The 20158-nt window shown below is 40.9% G+C and overlaps 1 protein-coding gene across 3 annotated transcripts in view; it reads right to left on the reverse strand.

The window, feature by feature from the left end:
• Positions 1-9274: 9274 nt before the first annotated feature.
• Positions 9275-20158, reverse strand: part of PIDD1 (p53-induced death domain protein 1) — a 36666-nt gene continuing 25782 nt past the window's right edge. For 2 of the 3 annotated variants that reach the window (XM_075187833.1, XM_075187834.1), the window contains 5 exons: positions 13988-14111; positions 13085-13200; positions 12890-12997; positions 12580-12785; positions 9275-10426 (listed from right to left, as the gene is read on the reverse strand). In XM_075187833.1, the coding sequence (XP_075043934.1) occupies positions 10183-10426; positions 12580-12785; positions 12890-12997; positions 13085-13200; positions 13988-14111 (798 nt within the window). In that variant the 3' untranslated portion in view covers positions 9275-10182. Of the gene's footprint in view, positions 10427-12579; positions 12786-12889; positions 12998-13084; positions 13201-13987; positions 14112-20158 lie in introns of those variants that run through there. The other variant, XM_075187835.1, reaches the window with a different exon arrangement.

Below are 20158 nucleotides of genomic sequence, written 5' to 3' on the forward strand. Positions count from 1 at the left end.
AGTTTATACACACTACACAACGGAAATGAGATTGGAACAAAAATATTTAACAGTACGACCAACCAAATGAGGCGACAATTGTCCATTTGGGCAGACTTTCGACCATCGTGTCACTGCACACACTGACCCGACTTTTGAATGAGTGGTCGTATGCCGGCTGGTTGAGCCGATTATTGGACAAAAACCCTGTAGTGTGTACCTAGCTTAAGGTCCCACATCAAGGACACTAACCATATTCTAAATTGTGTAAAGAATATTACATGGAAACCATCTTATATTTCCTAACTTTGGATGTATTTGCCCTCTACTGTAATATCCCTCATTTAGCAGGGGTAGAGGCTGTTTAAAGGATCTCTTAGTTCTGTAGTGGGGTTCTCAGACAGACAACTCAACTAATTTTATTTTCCATCACTTTTATGTTAAATCACCATTATTTTATTTAATTCCCGGTACTTTTTGCAGATTCAAGTTTGCCTCTAATTTTGCTAGCATCTACATGGGTCACGTCGAACAAAAATACATCTGGATTGGCCCATATAGGGCGAAATTTATGTTCTATGGCCATTACAGAGATATAAATGTGTTTTATTTGGGAAAGGGGTATTGACACTGCTCATTCTTTCATTTTATTTTGAGAACCCAACATCCACGAACTGTCCTTCACTTTCACTCACAGTGATACATCAGTGAATTTTGGGGATTTGACCTTCTCAGCTTAAGGCACATGTACGATTGAAGACTATTATCAAAGACCTGTGGATTCAAATAATGATTTGTGTTTTTCTAGCAGCCATTATAAGCCATGGCTGCTTAATATCCCCAAAGGACACATGAATCACCCATAAAGGAATTGTTCCTTAGATGATTTGTTTCAACAATAAGATTTTGAGATGATGAACAATTTTATAGATATAGGGTATCCTCCTCCTCTTGTTGAAGAATCATTTAAATATGCTTATTCCTTAAACAGATTCCCTGTTAATACCTAAAATGAGACAAGAGGGTCAACAAAGTAAAATAGAAGAAGCTAAATTGGTGTCGAAATATAATACCAAATTAAAAAACTCATAAGCAAAATGATCACTTACCAAAACAAGACCATATTTTGGGTCCCTCAATTACTGAGAGACCCAATATAATTTTCAAAAGAATAGAAATCTTAAAAACAGGTTGGCTCTGAGTTTTATGAAAGTATCGAGTGAACCTTGAGATAAGCAACGTACTTTTGAAAAACCCCAAGGAAATTATAGGTGCAGTAAATCCAAATGTATAGCTTACACACCTCATAGGGTTGCAAATGGAAATCTGCGAAGTTGCTGTACTGTATTGTAACTTTACAAGCGCAGCCGCACGTAATCGCCGGACCGCAAAGCTAATTGAATATGCCCCATGTTTTTATATATATTTTATATAGTTATAGATTGATATGTTGTAGGGTTCTTTATGGTGGTAACCAATTTAATCAAAGTTATCTAAATAAACCTTTAGTTTACTATGAAGTTGTACTTTTACTTTGTATATACATTTATCTGTGACTCTGTAGCTTAGTGGACTAAAGCTGGCGGAACATCAACTGAAGGTCCTATTCCATGATAGAGTAGGTTTTTTAGAAAAATAAATATACCATTTTTTTCTCTTATTTAAGTAATAAAATATATATATATATATATATATATATATATATATATATATATATATATATTATTAAATCTAAGGAATCTAAGGACATTGGTGATAGATACTTTATTTAGGTAAAGATCAATGAAAGATTCAAGCTATTTCATGAATATGATGAAAAGGAAATATATTATTCTTTTTAAAATTGTTAGGATTTTTTGAGACTATCTATTGTAACTTTCTTCTGTAACTGCTCTATTTTCTTCTATTGTAGAATTAAATTAAATGTTATAAGAATCTGTCTCCTTCATATAAAACAACATGTTATAGCATTTTTATTTTAGATGAATCTAAGTAAAAGAGAGCCTAATTGATATTATTAGTGAATGCAGAAAGGAACTCTGATTGGTGGTTTCTAGGAATCATCATCATTTATTTATATAGCTAATTCCGCAGCGCTGTACAGAGAACTCATTCACATCAGTCCCTGCCCCATTGGAGCTTACAGTCTAAATTCCCTAATATAGACACAGACTCACACACAGACAGACAGAGAGGGAGAGACTAGGGTCAATTTTGATAGCAGCCAATTAACCTACCATAAGCAGGGTTTATAAGCTACCGCATGACAACTTTGAGAAAGTCAGCATTGTGATGAAATGCGTCAGATCCTTATTTGTCTATAAAAAAAATCTGAGAATTCCAGAGCGGTGCGACTTGCAAATACATACAGGGGATGAGACGTTCCTAGCAGGCATCTACATCCAGTTTTGCTGCTGAATCTAAGTAGCCAATTTATTAAACCTTTAACCATGCAGAAACAGCTTTTTCCGCATGGTTTAGGCATATTTTTTAACAAAAGTCTAACGCAGGAGATATTGCCTGCATTAGGCTAAGTATCGCATTTAACCGCAGTCCCCATAATTCTCAATGGGCACTGCGTTCTGGGCCAATTTCTGGCGTTAGCCATTCTGCCTTATGGGGACAGCATCGCAGTAGATGGATCTTCGGAACCCTCTCCGGCAGACGCTCTCCCCTCCGTTAACTAGCGAGAATGGCTCTGCGCAAAAGCAACCTAAGGTCGCGCATGCGCATTAAAGACTCCGGGGTTACATCCCAAGTCATCGCTGGGACAGCTTCTTATAGGATGTGCTTTCCTGGGAAGATTTTATACTAAATGACTGCGTAACATCATCTCTTGTTGCTGCAATTATTAAATTATATAAATTAAATTATTATATATTTTATAATAATATTTTATAAATTAAGTAATTATAATTAATGGGGGGAAATGCGGCCATTGATATATAGATCCCTAGAGCTCCTGGATAGACAGAACTGTAGAGGAGAAGGTGAGCTGACCACTCTTCCACTTTTTTTCCCGTTACTATTTTTCAATTTGTGAGACTCAGATAATTATATGATCCTAAGACACTTTACGTTATGTTACGGTTTTCTTTGATACTTAATTGTCTCACATGAAACACGCTACATGGTTGTGAGAGACATGTTTAGTATTCAGATGACCGGCTACTAACAGTTAATATCACAACTATATCAGGCTATAAAGCATCTATATTTACATGTATATTTACATAGTGGTATATTATTCATTTTGAAGTTAACATAGTAACATAGTAACATAGTTGATGAGGTTGAAAAAAGACACCAGTCCATCAAGTTCAACCTATTTTGGATCTCCTGCGATCCTGCACTTATATTTGAAATTAATCCAGAGTAGGCAACCGCCCATCTGTTTCAATTTTGAAAATCCCCCCAGACTCAATATTGCAATCCAATTTTTACCCTATATCCACTACTATCCTTTATTTTAAATTAACGGTCGTATCCCTGGATACACCTTTCCGCTAAAAATTTGTCTAACCCTTTCTTAAACATATCTATTGAATCTGCCATTACAACCTTCCCTGGCAATGAATTCCATATCTTGACGGCCCTTACTGTAAAGAACCCCTTCCTTTGCTGGTTGTGAAAATGACTCCATACCCTTTATCAATTTTGTCGCCCTTCTCTGAACCCTTTCTAGTTCCAAATTATCTTTTTTATAGAGTGGTGCCCAGAACTGTACTGCATATTCAAGATGAGGTCTTACCAATGATTTATACAGTGGCAAAATTACACTGTCTTCCCTTGCATCTATGCCCCTTTTTATGCATGCCAATACTTTGTTTGCCCTTGCAGCTGCTGCTTGACATTGAGCACTATTGCTAAGTCTACTGTCTACGAGCACTCCCAAATCCTTTTCCATTATAGATTCTCCCAAATTAATTCCATTTAATTTATAGATTGCGTTCTTGTTTTTGATCCCTGAATGCATAACCTTACATTTATCTGTGTTAAACCTCATATTCCATTTAGCCGCCCAATCCTCCAGTTTATTTAAGTCCCTCTGTAGAGAAGCTACATCTTGCTCTGATTTTATTACCTTACAGAGTTTAGTGTCATCTGCAAAAATAGAAACTTTACTCTCTAAACCATCACCAAGGTCATTAATAAATATATTAAAAAGGAGTGGTCCCAGCACGGAACCTTGAGGAACTCCACTTAAGACCTTTGACCAATTAGAAAATGTTCCATTTATCACAACTCTCTGTTCCCTATTCTCTAACCAGTTTTCGATCCAAGTACAAATTTTGATTTCTAGACCCAGTTCCCTTATTTTGTAAACCAACCTCTTGTGTGGCACTGTATCAAAGGCCTTTGCAAAATCTAAGTAGACCACATCTACTGTCCTGCCCATGTCTAAGTTCCCACTAACTTCCTCGTAGAAACTAATTAGATTAGTTTGACATGACCTATCCCTCACAAATCCATGTTGATTCCCACTAATAATTTTATTGCGTACCAAGTAATGCTGAATACTGTCCCTTAAAATACCTTCCAGTAGTTTCCCCACTATTGATGTCAGGCTTACAGGTCTATAATTCTCTGGTTGTGATCTCGTCCCCTTTTTAAACAACGGCACCACATCTGCTATTCGCCAATCCCTTGGTACTGAGCCTGATGAGATTGAATCTCTGAAAATTAAGAATAGCGGTCTAGCTATTTCCGAGTTTAATTCCATAAGGACCCTTGGGTGTATGCCATCTGGACCTGGAGCTTTATTTATCTTAATATTCTTCAGTCGCCTTTGGACTTCTTCCTCTGACAACCAAGTATTAATTAATGGCATGGTTTCATTTCCATTTTTATGTATTACTCCTGCCATTTGTTCCTCTCTAGTAAATACTGAAGAAAAGAACGTGTTTAATATCTCTGCTTTTTCCTTAGTATCATTTATCAATTCACCCATCTCACTTCTTAGTGGTCCTATATTATCTTTTTTAATCCTTTTGCCATTTATATACTTAAAAAACTTTTTGGGGTTTGTCTTACTTTCTTTTGCAACGTGCCTTTCATTTTCTAATTTAGCCAATCTAATTTCCTTTTTGCATGTTTTATTACATTCCTTGTACCTATGGAAGGACTCCTCTGACCCTTCAGACTTAAACAATTTAAATGCACGCTTCTTCCTTTGCATTTCTTCCCTTACCTTTTTATTTAGCCACATTGGTTTAGACTTAATTCTTTTACATTTATTTCCCATAGGAATGAACTTATACGTGTATGTTTCCAACAACATTTTAAAGACAGCCCACATTTCTTCCGTATTTTTTCCTTCAAAGGCTTTGTCCCAGTCTATGCTCTTTATAGACTCCTTTAGCATATTAAAATTTGCCTTTTTAAAGTTTAAAGTCCTAGTTGATCCCTTATACTGTTGTTTCTGGAAACTAATTTCAAATGAGACCATATTATGATCACTGTTTCCCAAGTGCTCCTTTACTTGAATATTTGATATTACGTCTACATTGTTTGTTATTACTAGGTCCAGTATAGTCCGGTTCCTAGTTGGTTCCTCAACTAATTGGGACATGTAATGGTCTTTTAGCGTGCTCAGAAACCTATTTCCCCTAGCTGTACCGCAGGTCTCAGTACTCCAATCAATGTCCGGATAATTAAAATCCCCCATAATTAAAATTTGACCTAGTTGTGTAGCCTTTTCAATTTGCTGTAGAAGTTGGGCTTCCTCAATCGTACTAATATCTGGCGGTTTATAGCATATCCCTATCAGAAACTTCCCTGAACTTTTTCCTCCGCTGGATATTTCCACCCACAATGCCTCTATATTATCACCAATATTCTCGTATATAACTTCCTGAATACTTGGTTTTAAATCTGGCTTAATATAAAGACATACTCCTCCTCCCCTTTTATTTACCCTATCCCTCCTGAAGAGAGAATAGCCTTCCAAGTTGACTGCCCAGTCATGTGTATCATCCCACCAGGTCTCAGTAATACCTATAATATCATACTGCTCATTCATTGCTACTAGTTCTAACTCCCCCATTTTACCTGTCAGGCTTCTTGCATTTGCAAGCATACACTTAAGTCTATTGCCTCCCTTAGGTATTTCTTTTTGCTTTAAAAACGGCCGCTCCTTATTGGCTATGCTTCCCTTTCCCCCCTCTCCACCCCCTTTACTCTTGTTAAATTCCTCCTTACTACTCTCAATGTCTATCCCATAAATACTTGCTTGCCCCTCCCCCCGGAGCCTAGTTTAAAATCTCCTCCAACCTTCTAACCATCCTCTCCCCTAGCACTGCAGCCCCCTCCTCATTCAGGTGCAATCCATCACGACAATAAAGATGGCAACTGACCGAGAAATCAGCCCAGTGCTCTAAGAATCCAAAACCCTCCTTCCTACACCAATCTTTTAGCCACGCATTAACCTCCCTAATCTCCCGCTGCCTCCCTGGACTAGCGCGTGGCACAGGTAGTATTTCCGAAAATACTACCTTGGATGTCCTTGCCTTAAGTTTGCGACCTATGTCCCTGAAATCATTCTTTAGGACACCCCTTCTTCCTCTAACTCAGTCATTGGTGCCAACATGCACCAAAACCGCTGGGTCATTCCCAGCCCCTCCCAACAATCTGTCCACCCGATCCGCAATATGCCGAGCCCGAGCACCCGGGAGACAACACACTGTTCGGCATGCACGTTCCCGGTAACAGATTGCCCTATCTACCTTCCTAATAATTGAATCCCCTACCACCACAATCTGCCTGGGTCCCTGAGTAACTTTGGTCCCCTCTGTGCTGGAGAGACCATTCCCCTGGTTGCTAGAGGAAGCAGTGTCATCCAACTCTACCAATTCTGAACTGCCTTCCACAGTATCTTCATCCAATCTGGCAAATCTGCTGGGATTGCCTAGCTCAGAACTGGCCTGCCTCTTCCTCCCTCTGCTACCCCTAGTAACTGTTACCCAGCTGCCTACCTGTGCATCCTCCTCTGTCTCTGCTCCACCCTGCTCAGATAACGCATCAACGGTGAGCTGTAAACTCTGCTCCAGGTTGGCAATGTCTCTCAATGTTGCAATGGTCTGCTTTAGATCAGTTACCTGGGCTTCCAAAGAGACCAATTGCTCACATTTCTCACAGAGGTATAAACCTTGGAACACTTGCTCCAAGTGTGCATACATATGACAAGATATGCATTGAGTGAGATCATCAAGCCTGCTACTACTCATCTTATTATGGCTAACCTAACTTCTTATAGCCTACAGTGAACTTTAGTACTAGCCTTTCCTAGCCACTTACCAGATTAAACCCCTTCCTGGATTCAACTCCTTAATGGAACCAACTCCACACTTTAAACAAAAACAGCACTTGAAATCAAAAAAGCAGTGAAATCACAAGCTCAATGAAATCGCTTGCTACCTCCTGTTAAATAGAGCTTGCACTAACCAGCTGTATCAACTATGCAATTAAACCACACCCACTAGCTCTAACAGAGAGAAGGGAAAAAAAAAAAAAAAAAAACCACTTAATAAACACACAGAAAAACGAATCCCGTTCAATAAACACACAGAATAATTCCCCAAACTATATCACTCTCTCAGCACAGCACAGCAATCCTTAATGGAACCAACTCCACACTTTAAACAAAAACAGCACTTGAAATCAAAAAAGCAGTGAAATCACAAGTTGTTTTAATGCAAAATTGAATGCCCTTTGTTTTGTATACAACAGCTACCTATTTAAATTTGCAGATATGTTCTTAGCATGATGAAATGTGGATAAGAGCGGTTTTTTAAATGTATTTTAAATTAAAAAAAATTGTGGACAGTTGGAGCCATTTTATTTAATTATCAATTCTACCATATTTTCAGTAAATTCTGTATGTCTTTCAGCATTGTACCTTTAAAAGATAACTTCTGTATTAAAGGGAATTTTTAATTTTACTCTTTCACTGCTTGCTGCTTTCTATTTTTTGTGATAAACTTGAGCATAATGGTTCGCCCACTTTCTGTGCATGTGGCATTCACGCAAGATACGCCCAAACTGGTGTACGCCCCACTATGAACCAGTCTTATTACAGGTAACCAGAGTTGATGTTTATGAAGTTCTGGGAGAGCACCAGCCAAGAAATGGCATAATGTGAATGATTAGAAAGACTAAGGGATATATTTACTAAACGGCGGGTTTAAAAAAGTGGAGATGTTGCCTATAGCAACCAATCATATTCTAGCTATCATTTATTTAGTGCATTCTACAAAATGAAAGCTAGAATCTCATTGGTTGCTATAGGCAACATCTCCACTTCTTCAAACCTGCAGTTTAGTAAATCTAGCCCTAAATATAAGTTTCCTGTGCAGATGCTTAATCTTTAGTTTAGGTAAGCAGAGTGATTTAAGTAAAAACACATTTTTTTTAATGGCACTGCAGTTTTAAAGATCTCTTCTAATTGCTCAGTGAGTATAGCTATAAGCCAGCGGTCTCCAAACTGTCTAGAGGTAAGCTGTGTAAGAAAACCAGGGGACTACTTGGTAATTAATTTGACTTCGGAGACCTTGAAAAAATTATGGAGACCCTAAGGGTGCCTCGAACTGAGAAAGTTTGGGATCCACTGCTATAAGCACTATAATAACTGCACTGCACGCCTAGATGTTGGAAACTAGTGCCATCTTGTGGCAAAATATGCCACTACATCTGACCATTCAGAACACTCTTGAAACCATAGGATCAAAGTCCAATCTCTACTACTTTAGTACCACTTCACAATAAAATAAATATGTGGCTTTCTCCTAAAATACAGCTTATTTAGCTTCATTTATGGTCTATATTAATCATGAGCAATGGGACATTGGCTATGTCCGTGTTGCAGGTGGCGATTGTGTGCCCCTTTCATCCCTTGCCAGGCATGGACAATCTGTGGCTCTCCAGGTGTTGGGAAACTACAAGCTCCAGCATGCTCTGCCAGCTATTAGCCGGCAGGGTATGCTGGGACTTGTAGTTTTCCAACACCTTTAGAGCCAGAGATTGTCCAGGCTTGGCAAGGGATGACAGGGGCATTACCCCTGGCACAACAATCGTTGGGCACTTCTCTGCCAACTCTGAAAACGTTTTATACTGCAGAACTGATCTCATAATTTATTTTCATTGTTATAATAGATAGCCTTTCATTAGATGAGAGCGTATTCACAAAACGCACTGTGTGATTCTATTGCACATCTTTATGCAAGGAGAAAACACAAATGTGTAATTATTTTCCACTTAGTAGTCAGTAAAACTATAATGATATGGCTTTACAAGGGTCGAGAGTGCAAAACAAAAATTTTATTCCTGGACAAAGCCCATCTAGTCCAAGCATCTGAGAAATCACCTGCGATTTCATCTATATATGTACGTGCAAATACCAATTTCCCTGCAGATTACTTACAAATTGATGGTATTGCAAAAAAAAAGAAAGAAAAAATTAGCCCACAAATAATATGTTCCAGTTATAACATGAATCAGTTATTCATAACATGAATAACTGTACAATAACATAACACACAATTTGGCTACATAAATAAAGAGTTCTACCCATCCAATTGAATTATATACAATCTACTTGGGAGGTATGAATCAAGTACAATCACATTTGTTCCAGGCAGAGGGGCGTGGCCACTGAGTGACGGGGGTGTGACCACACGCCTATAGTCCTGCCTAGCGCTGTAAAGCACTAGCCTGCCCATTACATACCTCCCTTCCCCCAACATTCTCACCCGCAGGACAGAGCCCTAAACTCCTGCTGTCCTGCTGAAATCTCCTGCTGGGGGGTATTCTCCATTGCATGCATTCCCCACATAAATATTTCTGTACAATTCAGATTGTATGGCCTAATGTAAGATGTGTTTGTGGGGGTAGCTTGAAGGTAAAGGTTTCATTGCTTGCCATGAGTTCACACTATCACATTAAAAGGGGTTCTGTACTCAGCTTTATAGACTGATAGTACTTTTGAAGACAGTCACGATTTTTGCTCACAAAACAAAGCAAATGTTTTTTTACTCTATGAGATATTACTTTAAAATGTGGATAAAACCTTGTGTAGTTCATAAACTCCAGCTCAAACACAGCCTTGTGATCTCTATGGCGCACGATCATTCTTTTGCAAGCCAAATCCATAAACATTTGGTCTTGTGTCGGACATCTCTCATGTAGCATTGTGTGTGTATTCTGTTCTCACGACTGGCTCATAGCAATGGCAGAGTCTTCACTGCTGTTGCCTTGGTCCAGGCCTAATCTTCGGATGGACTGTGTGTACTTTTCTTTTCCTAAAGTAATGACGTCTTCTATTTCATCTGCTATATCATTTCTTCCGCTGTTCCGCATGGCCTCCACCAGCTTCTGTACACAGTCCGGCTGAGTAGAGTTCTTCTGGCCCCAGGAAAACACCATGTCCTTGGTGAGCTGATCCAGGTCATTGCTGGGTTGGCAGAGAATAATCATTGTCAGTGCAGTGGAATTAGTATGTTATGGTCACAATGAAGACAAGGGGCCTGATTCATTAAGGAACTTAAATTAAGAAGTTTCTTATTTAAGTCTCCTGGACAAAACCATGTTACAAAGCAAGGGGTGCAAATGGGTTTTCTGTTTTGTACATAAGTTAAATACTGACTGTTTTTTCATGTAGCACACAAATATCAACTTTAAATTTCAGTGTACAAATAAGCTATCAAGTATTTATGTGCTGCATGAAAAAACAGTCAGTATTTAACTTATGTGCAAAACAGAAAACTAGTTTGCACCCCTTCAATTGTAACATGGTTTTGTCCAGGAGACTTAAATAAGAAACTTCTTAATTTAAGTTCCTTAATGAATCAGGCCCAAGGACTTTCTTAAGCACAGTTTTATTGTACTGCAGTTGGAATATCATGTCCCTAAAGTTCATAGAATAAAATCAGACAATGTACACAGTTTAAATCAACGGATTTGATTTTAATAGCTTGGGCAATATATAATGAATATTCTCTAACATTTAGATGGTGCAAAGCTTAATAGAACTGATAGGTGACCAGCTGCCTCCTGAAGTGTGGATGATGATCCAGTTCCATAGACCCTGCCTACTGCATAGCATTACTATCTAGATGTGGTTCAGTCAGTACACGGCCGTGTGATCTGCACGTTTAGACACTTGTTCTATTGCGCCATTAGTCCTGTTAAGCTCTGCTCCATATGTCAATGTAAGAAAAGTATGATTGGGCACTACCAATATAAATGGTCAGAGCCAATGGAAACGCTAGGGGCTGATCAGCGCTGGGTCCTGGGGGGTGAAACGCTGCGGGTATTTTTTTTTAAAATTCTTTGTATATGGAGGGGGGGGGCTGCCATGTATATCTATAGGGAGGGAGAGGGGGAAGGGGACTGCCATGTATATCTATAGGGAGGGAGAGGGGGGGACGACTGTCATGTATGTCTATAGGGAGGGAGGGGGGGGGGGGGACTGCCATGTATATCTATAGGGAGGGAGAGGGGGGGGGCGACGACTGCCATGTATATCTATAGGGAGGGAGAGGGGGGGGGGGGCGACGACTGCCATGTATATCTATAGGGAGGGAGAGGGGGGGGGGGGGGGGGGACTGCCATGCATATCTATAGGGAGGGAAAGGGGGGGACTGCCATGCATATGTATAGGTAGAGAGAGGGGGGACTGTCATGCAAATCTATAGGGTGGGAGGTGGGGGGGCTGCCATGAAAATCTATAGGGAGGGAGAGAGGTTGATATGTATGAAGGAGGGCAGAGAAGGGGGCTGATATATGTGACTGGGGGAGTTTTGATGTGACGGGGGGGGGAAATAGCTACAGAGTGGAGGTAAGGAAAATAGCTGCAGGGGGGATGGATGCAGGGTGGGAGGTAAGGAAAATGGCTGCAGGGGGAGGTTAAAGAAAATGGCTGCAGCGGGGTTAAGGAAAATGGCTGCAGGGGGTATTTAAAAAATAGAGCAGCTTTGGGGGGCTTAATCTCATGATTGTGTGGCGGTTACATGGATGCTCTCTGTGGTCTCAGCAATCACTAGAATACTAAATATTAGTGAGATGGGGCTGGTAGAGGTTTGTATTTGATTGACCACAAATATTCAGATGTTGCTTATATATGCCTGTACAATGGGGTACTTCTATCTGGCCATAATGGAGTGTTTTGTTTTAACTAAAGGGCCTAATCATTCCGGGTTTGTTAACATTTTGCATTATAATAAATTTTTGCATTTTCAAAACAAGACGCCAACTAGAAGCCAGTGAGAGGATAACAAAGTTGCAAGAGAGAAGAGCAAGAACCGGTAAGAGACAATGGCACAATCTGTCTAAATTTGAATGCTGGAGAATACACCTAAACATTCATATTCAGGAGTGTTCCTATATACCTATATATATTCGGTGTGGGGGGGGGGGGAGCTGTGGCCATATTAGCCTAAGGCGGCCAGAACCCTTAATCAGGCCCTGGGTAAGGCTATTGTTAATTAGTTAATACAGTCAAACGGAATTTGCAGAAATTATTTATCTCCAAGTACAGGTTGCACAGTGACTGGTTTGAGAGAAGAAATAATATCTACCTGTGCTGCTTAATTGACAATCTCTCACCTGTTATTAAAACGAATGCGCTGTAGCTCTGCATAGGTCAGACCCAGGTTAAGGCCAATGTCCATCCAATCTGATCCAATTCGTCCGGCGATATTGCGCAGGTTGGTTTCTGTCAGATAACCCATCTCAGCATTACCTAAATTCAAAGGGCGCAGTGAGTGACCATTCCTTTGCCTCTCAGATACTCCATCCAGCCCTTTAGATTTCTATATACATATAGGAAACAAATTGTCTTACAATTAGTACATAATAAAAAAAAAAAAAAAAAAAAAAGAATTGTTCAGACAGCCAATAGAAAATATCCTCTTACAGGTAATTTGATTGGCAGTGTTGCCATCCAGTCAGAATTTCGGCCCTTTCTGTGTTTAGTGGCTTCCTCAGGAAGAGCTTCTGTTACTGGTCCACGATAAAAAGACACCTAGAACAGCAATTAGATATGTATAAGTGTGCGCTACCACAGCTAATACTGCCATAGTGTAACTGTACACCAGACAGGGCAGCTCACCTGCCCCTTAACATCCTTCTCCGTCCTTTCAGTAGAGGTCACATAAACCTCCTTTATATTTTTCATACGCGAGAAGAAATTAAAACATATTCTGCCATCCACACAATCAGGACGCTCTAGGGAAAAATTATAGAATTAATAGCTTTGAGTAACTGCTTATAGATATCTTAGCATAAAGTGATAAAGTACAGCATTGACATCTGCTAAAGTAATGTGCAGGAGGTGTTTGGAGAAGCTCGGAGTATAACCATTAACATTTCTGCTGGAGGAGAACAAGTGTAAAGTTATCTATTGTTTTTTTTATGAGTTGGTCTGGAGCTCAATTTTATCATGACTTTGCAGAAGCTTTTTGTACACCAGTGTCCACTTCTCGTACGCCCATGTATTCAGGAGGGCTGAGGACCCCTCCAGTTTTTAATTTGCCCATAACCACTAGAGGGGTCTTCACAGCGCAGGTGCTGAGATGGATACAAGTGTTACCAGCCAGACACAGTGGTAAAGCTGTACAATCAGGTGCGGCAGTGAGATTGTCACAGACCTGTCTGCAAGGTGATGCTACACAGGATACAACTAATGTGTACTAACTGAGCGATGTGCGATATAAAGTATAAACCTATCTCTCCAATGGGAGAAGGGACTTCTGGAAGATGCAGGTGGATGATCAGTGTCGTGCTCCAGAAGCCCACTGGGTGGGGCATACCATGACAGTAGAGCCTCCCAGAAGTTCCTTATTTTGGAGAGGCTTATTTGAGTATTTCCTCCAGGGAGCATTGCCTGAAAGTCTCTCTATCACTACTCATTGTTCTGCTGAACAATAAACCAGAGAACGGTAATTAAAACAGAAATTTCTTTTGGTGAGACAACAAAGAAGAATCTGGTAGTAAAACGCTGAAGACATTATACCGGAATGCAGCTGTAGTCCTTGCTCAAAGGCCGCAAAGAACTGCTCCCCCTCTACAAGTTCAACAAGGTCAGATGGCTCCGGACCCTTATATCTGTCTTGCAACCTTTTCACTGTAGAGTCCACCTGGAGGTGGAGGACAAATCATGTTACAGAGCTCTGCGAAGCGGCAAACAGCATTTTAATGAGAACAATCATAAAACTCAACCTGAAATATGTTGTGGGCATTGCTAAATTTTCTGTTTGGTCGTTTCTGTAAATGTCATGCTTCCATAGATACCAACCTTTTTCCTTCCATCCACATGCATCAACCGATTTGTAAAGCGGCTCCAAATTTGTGAGTCATGTATCACATGTATACCCAACAAGACTTCTTAAAAGTGATCCCGACACTCATGTGTGGAATGCAAACTTAGGGCTAGATTTACTAAGCTGCGGGTTTGAAAAAGTGGGGATGTTGCCTATAGCAACCAATCACATTCTAGCTGTCATTTTGTAGAAAGTACTAAATAGATGAAAGCTAGAATCTGATTGGTTGCTATAGGCAACATCCCCACTTTTTCAAACCCGCAGCTTAGTAAATATACCCCTTAGAGTGCTTTAATGACATAAAATATTCAGGCATTCAGCTAAGTATCTGGACACTGGGGGCCTGATTCATTAAAGCAAGAAATAAGGAGTAACTTTGCACCTGGGCAAAACCATGTAGCACTGGATGGGGAGACAGGGCCGCCGAGAGGGGGGGGGAGCGGGTACTAATTACCCGGGCCCGGCATGTCAGGGGGCCCGGCCCGGGCCCTTGCGCTGTTGATTTTTTTAAATTTTCAAATATTTTTTTTCAAAACGTTTTTTTTCCTTTTCTTTTTTTTTTTTTTTTGGCAGGGGGGGGGGGGGGGGGCTCGGTCGTTGGTGGGGGGAGCAGGCTAGTTTAAAAAAAAAACAAAACATACTCACCTGATCGCGGAGCCGGCATCCCTCCTCTCTGCTGCTCTGTGCTCTATTCAGACTGTCTGAATGCTGGGTGTGATGTCATCATGTCATGCCCAGCATTCAGTCAGTCTGGAGCAATGGAGCACAGAGCAGCAGAGAAGACCAAGAGAGGAGAAAAGGTAAGTGAAGGGAGGAAAACGAGGGGGGCACAAAGGGGTTAAAAAACGGGGGGGCAGCATGACAGAGGGGTTAAAAAATAAGGGGGAGCACAGAGGGGTTAAAAAACGGGAAAGCAGCATGTCAAAGGGGTTAAAAACGGGAAAGCAGCATGTCAAAGGGGTTAAAAACGGGGAAGCAGCATGTCAGAGGGGTTAAAAACGGGGAAGCAGCATGTCAGAGGGGTTAAAAAATTAGGGGGAGCACAGAGGGGTTAAAAAACGGGAAAGCAGCATGTCAAAGGGGTTAAAAACGGGGAAGCAGCATGTCAGAGGGGTTAAAAAATGAGGGGGAGCACAGAGGGGTTAAAAAATGGGAAAGCAGCATGTCAGAGGGGTTAAAAAATGAGGGGGAGCACAGAGGGGTTAAAAAACGGGGAAGCAGCATGTCAGAGGGGTTAAAAAATGAGGGGGAGCACAGAGGGGTTAAAAAACGGGGAAGCAGCATGTCAGAGGGGTTAAAAAATGAGTGGGGGCACAGAGGGGTTAAAAAATGGGAAAGCAGCATGTCAGAGGGGTTAAAAATTGAGGGGGAGCACAGAGGGGTTAAAAAATGGGAAAGCAGCATGTCAGAGGGGTTAAAAACGGGGGGGGGGGGCAGCATGACAGAGGGGGTGAAAAAATGAGAGGGGCACAGATGGGTTAAAAAACGGGGCAGTATGGCACAGTGGGGTTAATAAACAGGGGTCAGCATGGCACAGTGGGGTTAAAAAATGGTGGGCAGCATGGCACAGTGGGGTTACAAAGGGGGGGGAGGCATGGCACAGTGGGATTGAAAAAGGGGGGGAGCAGCATAGTATAGTCTGATGAAGGGGAGCCAGATGAAGGGGGCAAAAACAGCATGGAGGGCACAGTGTGATCATAAGGCATGGCGATGATGAAGGGGCACATTATTGTAATATTGGAGCTGGAGGAAGGCCTAATTATTAATCGTGGATGGTATTGATTTAACGCCAGGGTTGTTTGGAATTATCTAAATGTAGCTATTTTTTTCCAAATAGGGCCCCCAGCATTCCAGGATCCAGACAAGCCGCAACTAAAGAAACATGCAGCCACAGGTGGAGAAAGTGAGAAGAACAGGTAGGAGAGAGCAGGACAGTATGTGAAATGTTGTGATTCTAGTAGGGACAATACCAATTTTTGGTGAATGTTGTGCCCAATGTAAGGTGTAGGCCAAGACTGAACTGTTTGTGTACACACTGCATTGTTTGTATACTACACTGTGGTGGTAGATGTCCTGAAAGTCAGGAGTGCTTGAACATATGTGACGCTCCGGCGAATTGAGAGCCTAGTGGTTTTTATGTTAGCCACGCCCCAATGGCACGTTTGCCACGCCCCAAAATGCATGACCACACCTCCCAAAATTTTTGCACCGCCGTTTGGCTAGCTACGCCCCTGAATGCATGACCATACACCTAAATTTTCTTGCGCCGCCGTAAGGCGGCGCAAAAAATTTTTGGGGCTTATTTGACTATGAGGGGGGGCCCCATGAATTTGTTGTACCCGGGCCCTGAATTCTTCTTGGCAGCCCTGTGGGGAGATAAATTTCAAATGTGGGGACAGATTTATAGTTGGGATAGGGCATGTCCTAGATCAACTTTAAATTTCAATGTAAGCATAAAGCCATCAAGTATGTGTGCGCTACATGAATAAACAGCCAGTATTTAACTTATGTGCAAAATAAAAAACTAATTTGCACCCCTTGTATTGTAACATGGTTTGTTCAGGAGGAAACTTACTAATTTTTGCTTTCCTTTCCTTAATGAATCAGGCCCTAGGTATGTATATTATCTGTGCCTGGTATTTAGCTGTGCATCAGATCTGGGACTCTATGATACTCTTCCAGGTTTTGAAGCTGGTGCTTGCTAGGGATAGCCAGATGGATCAGGCAAATCATTCAGTCATAGTCATGCTTAAAAACAACACAGTTTGGCATGGCTGATATATTAGTTGCATATTAGATGTAAAGGAGAAACACCCCAAACTACGAAGTTAGTACATTTGCTCAGTGCATTTACTCTTCACAACACAGAGTATGTTCCATAACAAACACTTGCTGTACTGACAAACGTGTGTTACTAAACAATCGAAAAAAAACAGATAGGATATGAGAGTCATTCATTAGTGACACATACGAAAACCTCTTAATCATAGAGAATGAGAAAATATAATCAAGTACTAGATATGGATGCTCTACATTTTGGATAGTGTGAAAACTAGAAAAAATACACATATATCTCTTAGTGCCGTTTCATAAAAACATGTTAGAAGCATTTTGGAATGTTCCTCGTGCTGTTTCCCAATTAGTATACATAAAAAAAAATCCTGTGTTACATTCGCTAAGTACTTTGCTTGCTCCTGACACGTGACTTTAGATCACTTCATCATAATTGTGCTAATTTTAGACTGTTGTACTTTACTGGAATTCTGATACCTTTTGTTTAATTCAGTCTTAAATTACTAAAAAATAAAAGTTAAAGTAGATGGAGTTGAATTTAGCTGTTAGAGCTAAGTAGATTGTCAAAATAGTCTATTTACCACTGATGTCCTATAAAAAAAAGAACCAAAATATTTTTTACATTCTTGACAAGTTAGGCATTGCGTTCCAATTTGCGCTCCCCACCATTGCTAGTTTGTCTTTAAACCCACATTTAAAGCTATATGTCATAGACATGTCTTAATCTCCAATATCTACGCAAATTCAGTACTAACAAATGCCCTTCCCAGACAGAGACCGTCATGAAGAAATATGGGGATGGAGGAATCGACAACTTGGCAAGCATAAAAAAAATATATATATTTTATCTTATCGCTGGTGCTATGTACTGTCTAGAATTCTGTCGAAGTCAGCAAATTGGATAAAGTCATTTCAATTAAAGTCTAGCAAACTTGGTTGTCTTTGTCTGAAAAGATGCGTACGGTACGCTATGACGTACAAGGGCACGCTACGGCGTGAAAGGGCGTACGCATCCACTACACGTGGCAGCAACAGTAATTGGTCTTTTACCATACATTTGCACAAACACGCATACTTATAAAATAGTACACATTATTGGTAGTTGCAACACATAGTCAGTTATGTCGAAATATAGTAGTATTTATATGTTATATCAGAGTTACATGCATATTAGTGAAATACACGGAACGGGTTAAAGGAATAACATCATGAGTGGTATCATAATGAACCTTGTTACATATCCTACTGTTTGGTGCGCTCTGCGAGGGAATCGCAGAGTGCATACGCAAGTTATGAATGATAGGGAATTATGAACTACTTAAGAGTAAGGAATTCTGGCGGGAAGATCAGAGCATACCCCCTGCAGAGATGACCCCCTCCTTTGGATTCCTTAGGATGAACCAGCCAATGATTGACGACCCCTTGGACATTCCTGAGACCCGGACCAATAGATGCAAGCCATACCATCTTCATTGTATTACTGTACTTGATTGTGTATATAAGCAGCAGCTTGTGATCCAGAGTGCAGACTTCTTGTCCCCAGACTTCAGGATTGAATGACTGCACTGGATCCAGAGCGCCTGCGTTAAGTAACGGCTGTATTTACTATTACATCGCTTGAGCATATTTTTTTCCACTTATTGCGAATAAATCTTTGTGCGTTGGAAACACAAATCGAGGTTCGACAATCGTTATTGGTTAGCGACAGTACGCACATTACAATTTGGGGGCTCGTGAGCTTTGGAGGTTTCGTTGCCGATGATACGCAAGACCAACGGATTTCGGTTCCTCAACAAAGGGTGGAGACGCGTCATAAACGGGTAAGAACGCATGGTGTTCAAAACCTGAATTTTACTCTGTGTTGCGAAACCGAATGTCCGTTTTGCATTATCTAGGGCACGCTAACTAGAACCTAGGGACAAAAGAGAAAACTGTTTCTTTTTTCTGTCATTGTGCGTTTTAACTGTATTGCATTGTTTAGCGTATGTGTACTTCCTGCTGTGCGTACGCGAACTTCCGGTAAACTTGCCACGTGGTTAAACAATCGTGTTGATAGTTATTATACATGCATAGTATAATTACTTGTGAAAGCCTCTGAGACATTATTACTATTGTTGGGAACTTTTGATTTTCTGCGCAGAAAAGGTGTATAGTGTGTGATGTTGTAACGTAGATACACTGTTTTATTGTTGAGGTGCTCAGTTGCTGTCTGACGAGGCGGATTGCCCAACTGAAGGACGGTATACAGGGCAGGTATACCGAATGCGAAAACTGGGTTTTCGCAAAGCGCTACCAATAGATCGCAAGGTTTGCTAATAATTAGTATTGGTAGGCAGTGCGATCCGGTCGCACCGTTAGTGCGAATTGGTGAAGCAGCTAGGAGGAATTATACTGGAAAGGCAAGTTGATTGTATCGACTTTGCGCTCCCAGCGATAATAAACTCAGCAGATTTTGTGGTTTAGCCAGGGTATCGAGGAGCTGATAGCCCTTGGGGCCCACAGTGATATTTCTGTATTAGGGATCCTCGCCAGGGGCGAGAAAAGCGAGTGAACGCGGCTAAAGGAAATACGTTCACCGAGGATTATAGATCTCTAGCGGTGAGTATAGCAACAGAGTTGAAATTATTAGGTGGAAAGAACAGAGCATTGCGGTGTGTCTGTATTTCACATTTGGCCGGAAGGAACAGAGCATTGCGGTGTGTCTGTGTTCCGGGTAGAAGGTATATTGTTCAACATGGGTGCTAAGCATACGCTAGAGATGGTCAGTGTACTGCCTAAGGAAGGCCCTATTGGTTCAGCGAGGTTTCTCATGTGTAAGAAGTATGGTGCATATGCAACTGTGTATTGTGACACGTGGGTCGGGATGACCAAAGCTTGTGATAGGCCTTTCCCAACAATAGGGAGTTTTAATGCAGAGGTACTGAATACTGTAAAAGATAAAATATGGTTGATCAAGTCAACGAAAAAGAGAAATAGACATAATGATTGTTTAAAATTGTGGCAAATGGAAGGTAACACGTGGCAGAGCAGCGAATGCAAACCGGAAATAGGCGTGGCGAAAAGCGCGCGCA

This window comes from Mixophyes fleayi, chromosome 10 (genome assembly GCF_038048845.1).
Source record: "Mixophyes fleayi isolate aMixFle1 chromosome 10, aMixFle1.hap1, whole genome shotgun sequence".
Lineage (NCBI taxonomy): Eukaryota > Metazoa > Chordata > Amphibia > Anura > Limnodynastidae > Mixophyes > Mixophyes fleayi.